The sequence below is a fragment of the Mustela erminea genome, chromosome 8 (assembly GCF_009829155.1).
Source record: "Mustela erminea isolate mMusErm1 chromosome 8, mMusErm1.Pri, whole genome shotgun sequence".
NCBI lineage: Eukaryota > Metazoa > Chordata > Mammalia > Carnivora > Mustelidae > Mustela > Mustela erminea.
In genome coordinates, this window is record NC_045621.1 from 31,598,455 (window position 1) to 31,614,914 (window position 16,460).

Genomic DNA, 16,460 nt, shown 5'->3' on the forward strand with positions numbered 1-16,460 from the left:
ATCTGTAAAATCACCAGCCTACAAATGTAGGCTTTCTATTAAAAATGCAAATTTGTATGTCACTATGTAAATATTCACTAGGAAAGTACACAAACATTAAACCAGTCCCATGTTACAATATAAACTGCACAGCAATCAACTTTCCTTTCTTAACTATTTTACTCTAACTTATTTATTGTTTCCATCTAATGACATAAAGGCAGGGACATTTAATTCTGCAGTTGTTTCCAGAAATATGCCTACCAGCCGATTATAAAAATTCTCAAAATTTACATTTAAGCCTCCATAAAACTGTATTATTTGAACTCACAATATGACCTTAGACATTTTTTAATGCTAAAAATCAGTGGTATTTCCTCTCCCTCAGTTCCATGTTGGTCAGCCAAAAAGAGTCTCCCATCCTTGTCACAAGTATTTTGATTAGCTATTTTTAAATGGAATCCATCGATGAGCTCCTAGAACCGAGATTTTGTTACTCTACTGCTATCGATGCATTAAATCTGGCCAAAGAAAAGTACCTACAGTCACGAAATTCCTAAGTGGGTTGAAGGAGAGAAACAGCCAGCTATTTTGTTATTGCCTGTCATAAGTTCTAATTTGTTTTACTGAGAAAGACTGACTTCCCAATCACTGCAGTAAGGAGGGCATAAAAACTCAGACTACTTTAATCAAGTTGCTTCACCCCAAAGAGAAGAGGTTCTCTGTTGTTGTGTTGTTGTTTACTTAAAATCCTGCAGCAAAAATCTAAATGCTACAAAGTTTGCTGCATGCAATGTACAAGGTAACTCTTTCTTAGGATTTTCCTTCCTAGGAGAGATGTGCATCAAATCAAACTCTAAATTGTACACCACCCTTTAGTAATATATACTTTCTTCTTTAAAAATAGAAGGTATCTGTTCGTCATTTCTTAGTTTTTATCAGGAAGTTAGGAAAACAGACATTGAAGGTAAGAATTCATTGAACACTTCCTTAATCATTCTTAGCAACTAATTTCTATGGTTTTCATATTTCTTTTAACAATGGTGAAGTTTCTAACTCATCTCCCTTGAATAGATGTTTTGTAATGTTAATGGGCATTTTGACAACTGTGCCTGTTCCTTCCAGTTACAAACTGGAAATTATATATATTCTGGTTATTTAGGAGCATAATCCTAACACAGATAATTTGAGAGAAAGCTTTCTTAGAAGACAGAAGTCCCAATTCCAGCAAAAATTCAATGCTACGGGGGCTCAGTGTTTGGCCCAACACTGCAAGACAGAGCTGAGAGCTGAACTGTGACAATCTCTACCAGAGACCAGGAGCAACGGGGCAAGAAAAGCTTTCCCAACAGAGCAGAAGATGGTCCTCTGTTCCCACGTTGGTATGAATCTTTCAAGAGAAAGGCAACTACTAAAATTCCCTTTCTCTTTCTCTGGCCACAGTTCCTCAGCTAAAGGCAGCCAGTTGTTGTTTTGTTGTTGTTCTTCTTCTTTTTTTTTTTAAAATAATATCAAAATCATATTTAATCTTCCTTACTTTATTGAGATATAATTGACATAAGCCAGTTCTTGAGTCAGTAATTCTTCCCTGGTACTGAGATCAGACCTAGTTTAGAGCCCAATTCTGCTGCCCTCCCTGACAGTATATGAACACATAGCCTGATACCCAAGAGGGGAAAGTTACTTTAACTCCATATGTATATGAAATATACACGTACATGTGGAATACCAGCAAAGAACTCTCTACTGTTGCATCTGGACCCAGGACAAGGTAACCAAAACAGATCTGAGCTGACTCACCCTTCCAGCTTAATCCATTTCAGACAGTTGCTCTACACTGAAATGATTTGGGTTATATCAAAAAAAAACATTGGAGCATAGGTAGAATATTAATTGGGAGATGATAATAGAATATATTAAAAATATCCACTACATCAAGAAAATATAGATATAGATATGACATATAGAAAATATCTGTATGTCAAGACTCCTCTTATTCAAGAGTGAACAAGAGGGTTCCTGGGTGGCTCAGTTGGTTATGCAACTGCCTTTGGCTCAGGTCATGATCCTGGAGTCTCTGATCAAGTCCCCAGTCGGGCTCTCTGCTCAGCAGGGAGTCTGCTTCTCCCTCTGACCTCTCTGCTCTCTCTCTTTCTCTTTCAAATAAATAAACAAAATCTTTAAAAAAAAAAAAAAAAGGAGTGAACAAGAAAGAATAAAACCAAAATGAAATAAAGATACAGTCCTATGCACAATTATTTAGTACTGCAATGAGCACAGTCAGAGAAGGGGATTCAGGAAGACAAATCCATGATGCACATTTGAATATCCAAAGCCTGAATCTGGCATAAATTTCACAACCTCAGAGTGATTTGCTGGCATTTGCAAATTAAGCACAGAGATGGTATTTCCAAAAAAGCCCTTGTAGGAATTTTAGCTCTCATAATAAAAGAAAAAAATCAATCCAAATATATTGAATTCTAAATCTAAAACAAACAAACAAACAAAGGCTAATAGTTCATCTAAAAATCAACAGCCAAGCAGTTATAAAATCATTCAAGGGAAGATTTTTTTTTTCCTAGCATTCAACAGCGGTGCTTAATAAGAATTGGGAGGCTATGCTGTTACCTCAAATTCTGATGACTCTAGAAGTGTAATCCACTGGACAAATGAGCTTTTATTTTTGTGCAACTGGAAATAGTTTACTGCCAGCTTAATTCATAGTGACGAACTTATAAACTCTAACGATGCACAAACTATACACACAAATACATGTATATGCCTACATCGTAGGGGGTTAAAAATATACATGAGACTCATATAACCGTCTATAAACACACAAAAATATAGAAACACATGTAGAGAAATGTAGTCAGTATAACTCCTAGTTTCCCATGTATTTAATTATTCCCCACCCAGTTTTACATTAAAAATCTGACATCTTTCCCTTCCATCATTCCAGCTTAGAAGGCAACTTCAGTGAAAGAAAGTTCCATATTTAAAAATTTAGGGACATGCAGATAGTAGCTTCCATGCCTCCGGCCACCCTCCAAAATAAGAATCTATTTGATGATAAATTCACCATCTTAGCCTAAGCTCTAAACAAGAAATCACCATAGGATAATTAAAAACACCCCATGAATCTCTTCTCTACAAACCTACGACATGTAACTGGTTTGGGTTCCTATTTCTTAAAAAGAGAATTTGGTCAATCCTCCTTAGAGGTTTCAGAGGAAAAGGAGGATTTTCCAAGACAGATAAGTTGAAATGATCCCGCTTTGATCTCTGTGGTTAAGAATCCCTCACAATAGAAGATGACCACTGAGGGGCCGGGATCCCGGCCTTTTAATGCGTAACAATGCAATCAACAAACAGCTACTTAATCAATATTTGGCCAGAGCCGCTGAAAACTTCCTTTTCAGATTTTAATTCCTAGTTGTAAAACAACCCCCGAGCAGCCAGTGAGATAAGGCATTAAACTGACTGCTTAATTGTCTGTTAGTGTCGTGTTAGTTATATATGTACATTCTTAATGGTTCCTTAATCTTTATTTACCCGCATAAATAAGTTACCTGTCTAGAACCCCACCGAACTGAAACTTCTCTGTCCCCCCCCAGTCCTGGACAAACTCTGTCTCACTCTTTGTAGCTGCTGTTGCAACTTGTAATTTTCATTGGCCATTTACTTTCGTAGGACTTAAACATTTAACTTCATGGTTAGGAAGGATTCTTTTTTTTTTTTTTTTTTTTTGTCTTCAGATATATTTATTCATGGATATTGCAACTGGGTTTTAGTGGCAATGCTCTTATTCACCTGATTGATTTCAGCATATCCCTCTCTCCTGAACCGCGGAGCACTTGCTGGTTCTGCCTCAACGCCCCGGTGGGTTTTATTGCGAAGCCCTGGGGACTCTTAAATGACCCTTCAGTAATTATTACGCACTTGAAGCCCCTACGTCCCTGTTCCGGTGCTATCAACAATCAAATCAAGCCCCAAAATAAACATACGATTTCAAGCATTAATTAGAAAATCTGCATGTTTTCAATAAGGCTAGAAAGTCAACGTGCCCCAGCCAACCAAACAAAACAAATAAGCAAAAAAGAAAAACCTACAAGACCCAAATTCTGGTGGTTTGTTTTCTTTCTTTCTTTTTCCCTTTCTTTCTTTCTTTCCCATCCCAACAGAAAAAAATCATTAACGCTATGTCCTTGAAAAGAACGCAAGGTGGTGTTTTAATTTGATTGAAATTTTGATATTTCCAATACACTTTAAATGGGTGCTATTTCCTTTTTGAGTAACCTAAGGGCTTCAGAAAACAGAAAATTCGCTCAAAAGACTAGAGGCGACATTGGGGTCAAATTTGGGATTCTGACAAATGGACTTGGAGAGTGGGCTGTCCACTTTAATAAAGGTTCCGATGCCACAAACCTAAGATCTTATACCCCATGATTTCAGTCTGTGGGAAAGTTCCTCCCCCCCCCCCACCCCCCCACCCCCGCCTCCCCCGCTTTGCCTCGCGCCAAAATGTCCTTCCTTGCTAAGTCGGGGGGAAGAAACGGCCTTCCGTTCCTTTCGACTTCAGTAGCTCCCGCTAATGATAAAGTGCTCTTTTCGTGATTCCATTGGAAATGAAATAGTTCGAGGGCCTTTAAAATTTTTCTGCGTTTTTAATTGCTTTCTCTTATGCCCCGCTGAAAAGCTGACGTCGTCCTAGATATTTCAAGAAAAGCTCACAAGTTTACAAACAAAACGGGACTGCAAAACTTTTGTCACTTTTACTTTCTCAAATTTAAAAAAAAAAAAAAGACCTGCTTTTCATAAGTGTCAAATAGGAAGCGAGAGATTCGAACGGAGTATAAGCCTAAAACGACCTATGGTTGGGGTCTCTTAGCCTCATCTTTGAAATCATTGCAAACCTCTCCACGCTCACTAGTGATTTTTAAAAGAGGAAAGCAAAGTCCTATGAAAGTGTATCTCCAGCCCCAGTCAAAACATCAATTGGGCAATCTGGCCTCTCTCCCCCTGCACTCCCGAGCTGCCACTTCAAAGCCGCTGCAACAAGTCAGTAATTGTAACGTTGCATCTAAATATTTAAGCGAGAGTCTTGCCGTCGCGTGTCCCACTTACAGTCCTCATCTGTCCTCTAATTCCATTACGGCACAAAGCAAAAATGTTTCCCAAAACTCACAAACAGGAAAAGCGTCACCCTTCTGGGGGACGAGGAGGAGGAGGAGGAGGAGGAGGAGGAGGAGGAGGAGGAGGAGGAGGAAGAGATGAAGGAGCAGTTTCTATTGATTAGTCACTGCTTTTGTGTTAAGGGCTTTCTTTAAAATAAGAAAAAAAATGGGGGGAGGTTGCAGAAATTTCACTAATGTGAGCCTCAGGCAAGAGAGGGGAAAAAAAGGAGAAGGAGAGGGGGGAGGCGGGCTGTGTCTAGATGAAAGTGAGAAGGACATAAAGGAGGCAATTGAGTCGGCTGCAGCCCGGCGAGCTAAGCTTCGAGCCGGCCGGAGCGCAGGGGAGGGGGCGGCGCGGCGCGGCGCTTTGGCGCAGGGCGCAGGAGTGGGGGCCCGACCCATTGTGGCGGCGCCCGCGGGCCCGCTCGGCCGCTCTGGGGGAGGAACAGAGGCGCCCATTGAGTGGCCGCAGAGGAGGCTGTACCCACGGCCCCCGATGCTGCGACCGGGGCTTGGCTCCTCCGACTGCGCCCGTTCCGATCTCGGTGCTGGCCGGTGGCCCGGGACCAGGCGCAGGCGGTGGGGGGGAGGGGCGCTTTGCTGTCCCCGGCCTCCCAACCTTCTCATTCCACCCGGGCAAAGGAGCTGGAAGGGTGGACCCAGGAAGGGGGCACCGCGTCTAGTGCGCGCCAGGGCACAGGGGCCTGAGCGCGCCGAGTCTGCACGCTGAGCAACTCTTGGATTGGGCAAGGGACAAGAGAAAGTGAGAAGGTAAACGGGGTCATCTAGGAGAAAGGCCAAACACTGGACAGAAAAATGAGAGTAGCTCTGACATCTTTCAGGGTGCTTCTCTAACTGTGTCCTAGAGTCTGACAGGCAGGAAGATGTCCCCCCCACCAAAGCCAGTCTTAACATCCCCTTTCCTTCCAACTCCCCCACCCCCCAGGAAGCTGGAACCTCTAGAAGAGAGTGCCTTGCCCTGCTCAGGGCACCCAAAGGTCCTTTCTCAGGCAGCCTCCTCCCTCTGGGCTACGGAGCTGGGGCACTTTCTCAACAGTCACTCTATTTTACAGGTGGAGCAGCCTCTGACTTTTGGTGCCCAAACAACAGGGGTAATTTTTTGAGGTTTCTAGACTTCGCTTTAAACTACCCTTCACTCTGTCCTTTCTCTGTGCCCTTCTTGCCCTCCAGGGCTTATCCGGAAAGGGAGCTAGAGCCGCTTAAAGAGAGGGACACTGCATCTTCTCTGACAACCCCAAATTAAATTAGGTTTCAGCCTCTGTGGAGTGTGTGTGTTTTCAGCGGTACAGCCCCCGCTGCGGAGAATACTCTGATTTTAAAAATGGTAGCAATTGCCCTTGAATGGCAGCCGGCCCAGCTAGACGGCCCAAAAGACTAGAAACATTTTGTAGGTGAAATAGCCACTTTTTCCACGCTGGAGAGTCCATAAAACTTCCTGGCGCAGCAGCTATTGGAGCTCATTGAATAATTCATCCCTCATTGCAAGCCCATAATGTCTATTCTCGGCCCTTTGTGGAGCTGTTTTCTCTTCTTTTCTCCTTGAATTATAAAAAGGTTGCCTTCCTTTGTTCACATCAAGCTGCTGCGAGCTGGAGCTTTGTCTGGGCCGAGCTAAAGTGTGAGTTTCAATGGACTCTCCAGGCTTTGTCTCCCAAGTTCATCTCCAAGTGTAGATTGTGTAGAGAAGGCCTTCTTTGTAAAAGCTGGAAAAGTTGTACAAATGTTTGACCAGCTCATTTGGGGCGTTTTGTCTCCTGGGCCTCGGTTGCCTGTGCTGCGAGGGAGCGGCCAGTCTGCCGCCAGGCGCCTCCAGCAACAAGTAGCCAAGCTGTGCTACCCCCACGCTGCTTCTTGAGCCTCTCTGATAGCTCTGGGCTTCCTGCCCCTCTGCCCACAGGGGCCCGTTGGGTTTGGGATTGGCTGGTTTCTCTCCTTCCTCCCTCCCCAGTACCCCTCTGCTGCATCTAAGCCTGGAATAAAAGCTGGGGTGTCTCCTGAGAGACTACAGCAGAAAAGCACCGCTCCTGAAGGAGGGGCTTAGGCTAAGATCCTGTGAGTCCCCTGCTTTTAAGGAAAACAACAGCCTATGTATTTCCCTGCCCAGCGAGCCTTGGTTTTTGGTGTCTTTTCCTAATTGCCCATGTGTCCCAGAACATCGACACTTTCTGTTGATCCCTGAAATCAGCTGTTTGAGTTTGTCACATCTAAATCTAAGTGTCTCTTCAAGGTTGTGGACAGATTTTGCCTTGGCTGCTGCCATCACCTGGGCTGGGCAATGAAAGCAAAAGGTGTGACCAGATTTCTACCTACAGTCCTACCCTGGAGAACACCTGCTGAGGGTACAAAACCAGCTGGTCACAGCGGGTGTCCAAGCCCACCTGAGGAGCCTCGTGCCCTTCCAGGACAAGTCAAAACTCAACACAACCCACCTAAGTCCCGGGCCCTGAAGGGGGCAACTCAGGGTGTGGCAGGGGTGCCAGGCGCCTCCTGACCCTTTGCGACTTTGAAGAGGTGTGATCATCCCCAAGACCAAAACTGCAGAGTGGAAAACTGCTGCAGGGATCCCTTTCCGGTTCAACTTCCACAGGTTGGCTTTCCTTTTGGGAAGAGGGAGACACCTTTAGATTCTCCAGACCCTGTGTGGCAGGTATAAGGGAAGTAGGCTGCTCTTATGGCTCCAAAGGGGAGACTTTTTCTTGAAGATGACAGGTCAGAGCTAACAAGGAGCAGGTGGCTTGCACCTTCGGATGGAGACAGGGCACCAACACCACAGCCCCAAGAACCCACATCTTAAGCTGATTTTCCTTCCTAGACACACACACACACACACACACACACACTCAAACCCCATCGCATCTGAAAACCAATTTAAAGCACAAAACAACCATCTTACATATATATATATATATATATATATATATATATATATATATATATATGCATGATGTACTCTGTATGTATTTATAAGGCAGTCAAGGTGGTGCAACTCTGGGGCCGCACTGCCCCCAAAGAGTTTTGAGTCCTCCTCTCCGCTCCCCTCCTCCAATGATGGGAACCTATCTAGAGATCTGGGCCTTCCCTTAGGACGCAAAAGTTCCTTCAACCTCCAGAGGCTCACAGACTGCCCCCAGCCCCTCAAGCGCTCCGAGACGCCCGGCCCCGCACACCTGAGGGCAAGAGGGTTGCCCTGCACCAAAACGCAGTTCGCAGTTCTAGACTCTGAGCGGCTGAGGCTGGTTCAGAAGAAAGACTTGTAAGTAGAAAAAGAAAGAAAAGATATTTTTGTTTCAGTTTCAAGTACGCCTCTGGTCTTTCACTGGAATGCTCTTTCCCGGGTGCAGTGGATACGACCGAAGAGAGACCTTGACCCGAGCCGGGGCCGGGCAGCGCGCTCGGGCCCGCGACGTCAGAGCGCGGGTGCCGCCGAGGCGCGGGCCCTGAGCGCGCCGCTCAAGCGCGCCGCCGCTTACCTCGCTCGCTCAGGATGCCGTCGATGCTGTGTTTCGCCTTCTTCTCGCTCTCCTCGGCCTCCTTCCTGTCCAGGTCAGCCTCCTCTTCTTCGCCTTTCCCGAATTTACTCCTCAGGATGCGGCTGATGGAACTCACTGGGGGCAGGAGGAGGGTGAGAGCGCGGACGACTGAGCCTTGCCACGCCGTGCAGGAAGGAGCCTCGAATCCCTAGCCCAGACCCTAGAGCGGCTGCCCTGCACAGTTGGCCTGTCTCCTCCTGCATCTTGGGGCATCCTCGACCTTCCACCACCCCTTCAACCTCCCGCTCTAACCCCTGCCCCCACCCTCAAATCCTCACCTCCAAGTTAGATCCGAGAGAACCGCCGCTTCTGTCCCTCTCGTCCCGGCGGAAAGCATTACCCCTTTTCACTCTATAGACGGGGCTCTAGAATTCGACTCCGAGAGACTTCTCCCGCCAGCCCACCCAGCATCCCCTACCACCACCTGGGTATTGGGCCTCCGCGGTTGGCGTTAAGGGAGGAAGAACCGCAGAGGACCCGTCCCCTGCAATTCAGCTTTTTTTGAGGCTATAAAGGGTTTAAATTTCAACTGCAGAATCGTTTCCTATTGTAAAAAATCAAAAGAAAATGCACTCTCCCCCATTTATTTTTTCCAGATTCCAGTCTGGTAAACAAATCCATACTCTTGAAATATCTCGTTCTCGCAGGGGGGAAAGGGAGTTTCCTTTTAATTAAAAACAAACTCTCCCGCGCGCCCTCGCTCTCGCCCCTGCGTTTGTCCCTCGTCTCCCTCCGCCTTCCCCCCGGATGCCCGGGGCGCCGGATGGTCCCTGGGACTCTCGGGAAAAATCCGGGCCGTTGCTGAAGCCTTCCCTCCTTTGCGCACAAGGGAAAGCCTCGGCTGGCGCAGCCCCATCTCCCTTCGGCTGGGGTTACCAAAACATTTGTTTCTCTTTAAAAGGGAACATCAATATTAATAAACGCCTGGTCTCCGCCTCGCGTTTCCTGCCTTTGCCTCCTCAACAGAATTCCTCTTTGGGGAGCCCTTGGCGGTCTCTCAGCCCCAGGACCAGCAGCTCAGCCCCCTCTCGGTAAAACACCGCGAGCGCGTCTGGCTCGTGAATATTTCAGGGCCCTGGGAGGGGCTGCCTCCCGATCGCCCAGATCGATCTTCGGGGGTATTGTGGCTCGGATGACCCGCCTGGGGAATAGCGTCTGAGGGCCGTGCCTCAGGAAGACGTTAATGGGCCTGGTACCTGAGGGCACAGTGTTTCGATCACAGACAGCGTCCTTAAGTAATTTGTCTCGAATTTCCCAGCTGAACATGCCCGGGTTCTCTCTTTTGTATTCCTCAATTTTCTTCTCCACGTCAGGCGTTGTCACCTGCTTTAAGAGAACAGGCAGGCAGGCGTTGGTACCCAGTACTCTGGGCCAAATGTGGGGGCCCTACGGCTTCCAGACCCAGTGGGATGCTCTTTCCTGCACCCCAGGGGGAAGGCCCCTTGTCAGCAAAAGGACCCCAACTCTCTGAAGAAGTTCATTTTCAGGAAGGAGTAGAAAGAAGTGAGATCGCCCTACCCCTGGGGGACCCTCATCTTCCCTAGGTAAGCTTAGACAGTCAGGATAAATTAAGAAAACTCATAACATCTTGGGGGTGGGCAAAGGGTATACTTTCCAATCCCTGAAACTAAAGAAAGTCAACTCCTTACACAGAAACAACATGAAAATGAAACTAACAAGGGGGAATGTTTGAAAGAGAAGCAAAAAAAATCAAGTTAGAACTGCAACTTGTACTTCTCCCAAAAAAGCACAAGATTTTGGCTAAATTGAAGAACAGAATTAAATGCAAAAACTAATTATGTAGGCTTTAAAAAGTAATCAAATATGGATAACAAATATGGATAATTTGAGAGAGTAGCTATTTTCTTTTCTTTTTTTTTTTTCAATAAAAGTAGTTCCCAGAGATTCTTGGAGAGTTTGCAAGGGGATCTGGGGCGGGGAGAAGATGGGGAGCACGGCATTTGGAAGTCTGCAGTTTACCAGAACCCTCCTTTTGATTCTGCCCTGTGGCAACTAGGAAATTAAACTGGATTTTCCCCATGTCCAGAAGAAAAGACAGACCCTGTGTAATCCCTCCTACTGAGCCTTAGCCAGTGTGACTCTTTCATTTTTTAAAAGGAACCAAAATATTTTGAGGATTGTACCAAACTGCTTTTTAAATGCCAAGTCATCTTCTCCTTACAAAGAAAACAAATCACCCTGGCTTTTGACTCCCTGAAGACAATCTGGACAGGAGGAGATTGGGGACAGAAGGTGGGAGAGAAAGCCAAAAGCAGCTCCTTAGATTAGGTTTGGCAAGGGCAGTGCAGTGGGTGGGAGCTGGGGAGACTCTTGGGGAAGAAACCAGCAACAGGTGGGCACATACAACTGCGTATTTTAGGTGTCTGCCTATTAAAATAATTTGGTGAGTATACTAGGGTTCTGATACATTTTTAACAATGCTTTATCTCCTTTGCAAAAAGGCTGGAGTTTTCCCTTAGCATTCATGGAGGAACAGCGGCCCAGGCAGCAACGGAGTCCTCCCACCCCCACCATACGCAAGCATAGACGCACATACACCCCAAAGGACCCTTCCCGGTCTTGAAAAATAACTCCTTAGAAAGCCCTAGATGACAGTCCTTGCCCCCTGCCCAATGTTCCCTAAGGCAGACCCGGAGGTCTCCAGGCCCAGGCGCCCGCGCTCACCTTGGGCTTGCTGCCGCCAATGGCACCGGGACGGATGGACCCAGTCTCCTGGTACCTGCACAGGATCTTAGAGACGCAGCCGTGGGACACACGCAACTGGCGGGATATGACACAGGGCCGGATTCCGTGGTGGGCCATCTCCACGATCTTGTGGCGGATGTGGTTGGGTAGCGGCCTGCCGTTGATAAACACGCCACCAAGCTGGTTGACACGGCCCTGGCCAAGGGGAGTAGACACTGGGCACAAAAGGCAAAAAGAGAGGCAGAAGGAAAGTCATTTTCAGAGAACAGAGAGCAGCCTGGAAAACGAGCCCACGTAATTTCGCACTCTTTTGGACAATCAGCATGTCACAGTCAGAGCGCTGAAATTGCTCGACACCCAGCTACCAGCCCCAGATCCTTTTCCAATCACATCTGTTCAAATTATGAATCAATTCCGGGGCACATAATCTTGTGTGAAGGGACCAACAATGGCAAAATAACTTGCCTCAGAGAAACTGTCTTCCTTTTGGGCCCAGAGAATCTGGCAACTTTGGGAGATGGGGAGACCTGTGGTCAGTATCTTGAAGTTTGCTCAAGAAACAGCGTCCTGGCAGAGAGAAAAGTTGACCCTGACGCTGGCCTTCTGGACCTCCACTCACACCAAACCATGCTCAATTGGAACGGCTTCCTTTCTAAGGGACTTGGAGGAAATGACAGCCATTGGGGTTTCTGGCTAAGAGCACAGAAGTCAAAGGTCAATGAGGGGCCTAAAAGGAGGCTTCAGGTCTCAGCACGTGTCACCTGTTACACCTTGAGATAGAGCCCACAGGTGGGTCTGCTCACAGACCCCCTCACCTCCATTCATGCTCTGGGTATGACATTTTACTCTAGACCCAGCCTAAAGGGCCCGCGGCTGGATCAAAATCCCCTTCAGGCGCTCCAGCCTCGCAAACTCTCCAGAAGCACTCAGGCTTGCAAGTTTTCCTGCCTTGAGGGTCACTACCACATGACCGAAAGGCAGTTCCCCAAAAGGGTTATGGAAACTTCAAGATGCCACTTGAGATGAATGGAACTCTAATTAATTAATCAATTAATACTAAAAATTCCCAGCAGGATGCCATGGAATGTCTGCCCCTACACTTTGCACTGGTAAGAAAATTCTTTCGGAACTAACAAGAGCTTAGCAAATATGGGTGCTGCCGGGACCATTTTGAGATGCTTTGGGTTGGACAAAATTCGGAGAAGTTGCTTTCCGGTGCTCAGGAGCTGGTTCATCCCTTCCCCACCACAGCATTTCCAAAACAGCAGGAGAAAGTGGACCCGCCTGGAACAGGCCTGGCCGTCAGGCTCCGCAAAGGGTTTGCCCAAAGAACTGCGCTCTGTTTGCCCGGAGAAAATCGAGTGGAGATCTCCACCGACTGTTAGCTTCTGGGGTAGGAGTGCCCAGCGGATGGGCTCCCTGGGCACGCCAAAGAAGCCAGTGGAGACCCTGGGTAGAGTGGAGCACCCCGGCTACGGCCCTGGGCTCCGGGCGGCGCCGAGGCCCTCCCTTACCTTCCAGAGGGAAGCCGCTGCGCGGGTAGTTCTGCCCCGGGCCTGGCCGCATCATCCTGGGCACAGCTCCGGCCAGCGTGGTCATCCTGGGGGCAGCTTCGCTTGGAAATTATATCCAGGTGAAGGCGAAATAGAAAGGCAAGCGCGGCTCTTGGCGACCCTCGGAAACTCCCCGGAGCGTGGAGAGCCCCTCCCCAAAAAGGCTGGAGAGAGAGGGAGGGACGCGGGGAAGAGGACTGCTAGTCCAGAGCGAGGCTCGAGAAGCAACCGGGGAAAGGGGCGGGCAGGGAGGCCCCAGAGTCCAGGATCGCGAGCCCAGGGCGGAAAAGTTTGGTGCGAGTCTGAGCGAGTGGCCCTGAGTCTGGGGGCGCTGGGGAGGGGGCTCAGAGCGCCGCGACGAGCCAGGGAGGGGGGGGGTGGGGGCGGGAGCGCGGCCGGCCTGAGTCTCCTCCCGTCGTGACACCGAGTGCCGAGATCCGGGCTCGGGAGCATTTATTAGTTCTTTCACCCAAAGCTTGGTCAGGAGCCCTGAGCTGCGATTGGCCGATGGGGAGACCGTCCCGGGTGGCGGAGACACACGCTGATTGGGCGACAGCGGCCACTTTCTCTTCCCATCCGCGGCGGTGCCAAGGCCTTGGCCGGCCCGGCGAGGGACCCACGCTGCGCCCCTTCCCCGGAAGAGAAGGGCAGACCCGTGGAAACCGGGAGAGACAGCCCGAGGGAGATAGCAGCTGCAGAGAGAAGAGGAGTCCCTATTTCTCTTTCACTCTACGTGTGTCCCTCTCTCTCTCATTTAAACTATTTCTTTGTCTCTGTCTCTGTGCGTATTTCTGTGTCTTTCTCTGTCTCTGATTCTACTCCTCTCGTCCCATCTCCTTGTCTGTGTCTCTGTTTTTCTACCTGTGACTTTTTTCTCTCTCATTTTTCTTGGTTTACTACCACGGGAGGGGGCGCAATTCCAATGAGAAGGCGCTGGGAGGGCCGGGACATGTGTAGCCCGCCTTCCTCTGGTCTATGCCCCTTAGGCCTAGGTTTTTTGTAGGGGTCCTCCCGGTGGGGTTCCTCCCAGGAGGAGTCCAGGGTGTGCTGATAAGTTCCTTTGTCTTCTCAGTCTGGGAGCTGGAGTCGTGAGTGTGAAGCTTAGGCAGCCATGGGGGGCCCTAGGACTCAAGCGTTTAAGTCTGGGGAGGGGAGGGAGAAGAAAACTGTCTCCTCTTGAATGAAAAATCCACTCTGGGAAGCCGCAGCTCTAAATCTCGAGGTGTAGGTCCCCAATGCCACAGCAGAGATGTGTCTATATGTTAAAGTTTTGCCCGGCTGCAGCGTTTGTTCTCAGGAATTTATTATGGTATTCAGACTAAACTGCTGGAAAAATAAAAGGAGCGAAGTCTTGGCTAGGAGCTGAAGTGTCCCCAGCAGGATATGACGCCAGGAGTGTTGTAAAGACTGTCTGTCCTTAGAGAAGGTACCATTGTGCATAGCCTTTTATTTATAACTTGGTAAGTGCCAGAGAACTCGCCTCCTTTACACCCCCGAGTGCCAGCCCCGCGCTCTGCACTGCGCTTTATTCGCTTCAGTTCTATTCAGGGACTGTCAGTCCGGGACTGCGAGGTATTCAGGGCCTTAATCAATCAAAAGGATGAGAATCAGGCAGGTTTTCCCCCTTTGAAATAAAGGAAACAATGACTTCTGGGCTTCAAGTTCCCCCTTTTCCTTTTACGATTTTTAAATTTTTCCTGTGCTGGAGTTCTCCATTTCTCCACCTCTCTCTCTCTCTCTCTCTCTCTCAGCTTCCCATCCCCCAACTCCTTTGACAGTTTTTAAGAGAACTCAGACCCTAACCCCACTTCCCCACCCCGTAATTAAGGCAAACACAGAAGGGAAGATGGACGGGGTGGGGGTAGCCGGGAGCCTATAGCCATTCAGCCCTCCTGGAGTTGGTCCTTTAAAAGTCCACTCGCAAGTGGGAAAAGCAGGCAGCTTTCGGCTGGGCTTCCACACGAAAAGGTTTGACTGACCTCCGGAGCAGCCCTGACAGGCCTCTAGAACCACGGGAAAAGTCTGGACATCTCCTCACCCGCCCAAGAGGGGAGGGCCCACGTGCATTCACAGTACAAAGGAGAGACGCTGCTTAGAATGAAGCCCTATTTAACCTGATTTTACGTAAAACGATTCAATTTGCCAAGGGGGAAAACTTTCTCAGTTCCTTCCTGCAAACACGGTGGTCACCAAAGTCTGCTAAATCACTTCTCAGGGACTGCATCTCGGGAGCTAGAATTTTTTTCAAGTTTTCCGTCTTTAGAAGGTTGAGTGGAGCAGACAGGGCATTTTCTAGGGGCAGCTGTAGTTGGGAGAGGGAAGTACCCAAAGTGTATTTTCAGACGACAAATGCAGACTCAACTCGCCGCTGAAAGGACCCCAGAAACATCCAGGCCTGCGTCTTATTTGCTTCTGAGCGGAGGGCTCCATCGCCAAACCCTGTCGGCGGTGACCCGGCGCTCTTCTCGCCCGAGCTGGCAGATCCCGGAAGGGACCCGCTTGTCGCGGTCTCGTTCTCCCGGGTTGCACGTTCAGTCACGGTGAGCAGCAGGCCCAGGGAGGTCCCGGAACGGCAGTACTGCGGCTTGAACTGGATCTGGAGTACCCACGGGAGCCAGTCCAGTACAAGCATCCTTAACACGACCACCACTTGCTACTAAAATGTACAAATAGAGACCACGAGGGTGTGTGTGGGATTTGGAGGCCTGAGGCTCCAGGGTCTCTCCTTCTCGGCTTTAGCCCTGCCGGGGAGCTCTGAGGTTTTTCTGCAGCCAGAGATCAGCTCGGCCCCTCTCCAGACAGGCGGCAGTCAGAGGACCCCAGAGACCCAGGACAGAGTGAGAGGGCACCCTCATTCTCCCGGCGCTGGGCCAGTAGGGCTGCGGGGGCCCCTTTGGATCTAAAGACCTCGGGGAGTCCAAGTTCCCCGAACTTGGTAGAGCTGAAGTCTGACCCCGGAAGGCCAGGACCGCGATGCTGTTTGAGGCGCCCACTCGCAGCTAAATCAGACCAGGCTCGAGCCCGAGGCTGGACAAAGTCGAGCGCAACAGGTCGCGCGCGAGGGCAGAGTGGTTCCGGATTTTCCAGATTGATTTTGAAAACGAACGCCGGCTCTACACTTCAGCCACTCTTTCCCTATCTCCGAAGCTTGTGCCTCGCCTTCTTTCCAAGGTCCCTCCGGAAAGAGAAGCTACCCCCGCCCCCACTCCCCAGAGCCGGAAGGGAGTGTCCACCCAGGCCCCTTCCCGGGTCCCGGGCCTGTGAGCCAGAGTCTCCCTGGGGAATCTGGGCGCGCTACGAGCGCTAATTAACAAAGGATTGGCCCCACAGTGGGGCTTGGAAGGCAAGCGCCCGCGCCTTGCAGCCCTGAACACGGGTTTGGGAGGCAGCCTCATACCCCGAGGCTGACAAATTACCCAGAAAGCAGACAGTAGAGTCCCGGCCACAGTTTAAGAATAAGGTTGTGTCCATCCGCGCTATCTGTGCACGTGGAA

The 16,460-nt window shown here is 49.1% G+C and overlaps 1 protein-coding gene across 4 annotated transcripts in view; it reads right to left on the bottom strand.

The window, feature by feature from the left end:
* PAX3 (paired box 3) overlaps positions 1-13,536 on the bottom strand; it is a 98,415-nt gene extending 84,879 nt beyond the window's left edge. Inside the window, exons 1-4 of one of the 4 annotated variants that reach the window (XM_032354949.1) lie at positions 12,928-13,531; positions 11,393-11,628; positions 9,904-10,033; positions 8,648-8,782 (exon numbers count right to left, since the gene is read on the bottom strand). In XM_032354949.1, coding sequence (XP_032210840.1) covers positions 8,648-8,782; positions 9,904-10,033; positions 11,393-11,628; positions 12,928-13,012 — 586 coding nt within the window. In that variant the 5' untranslated portion in view covers positions 13,013-13,531. Of the gene's footprint in view, positions 1-8,647; positions 8,783-9,903; positions 10,034-11,392; positions 11,629-12,927 lie in introns of all 4 variants that reach the window. The other 3 variants (XM_032354947.1, XM_032354945.1, XM_032354948.1) reach the window with 3 other exon arrangements.
* Between the last annotated feature and the right edge of the window lie 2,924 nt (positions 13,537-16,460).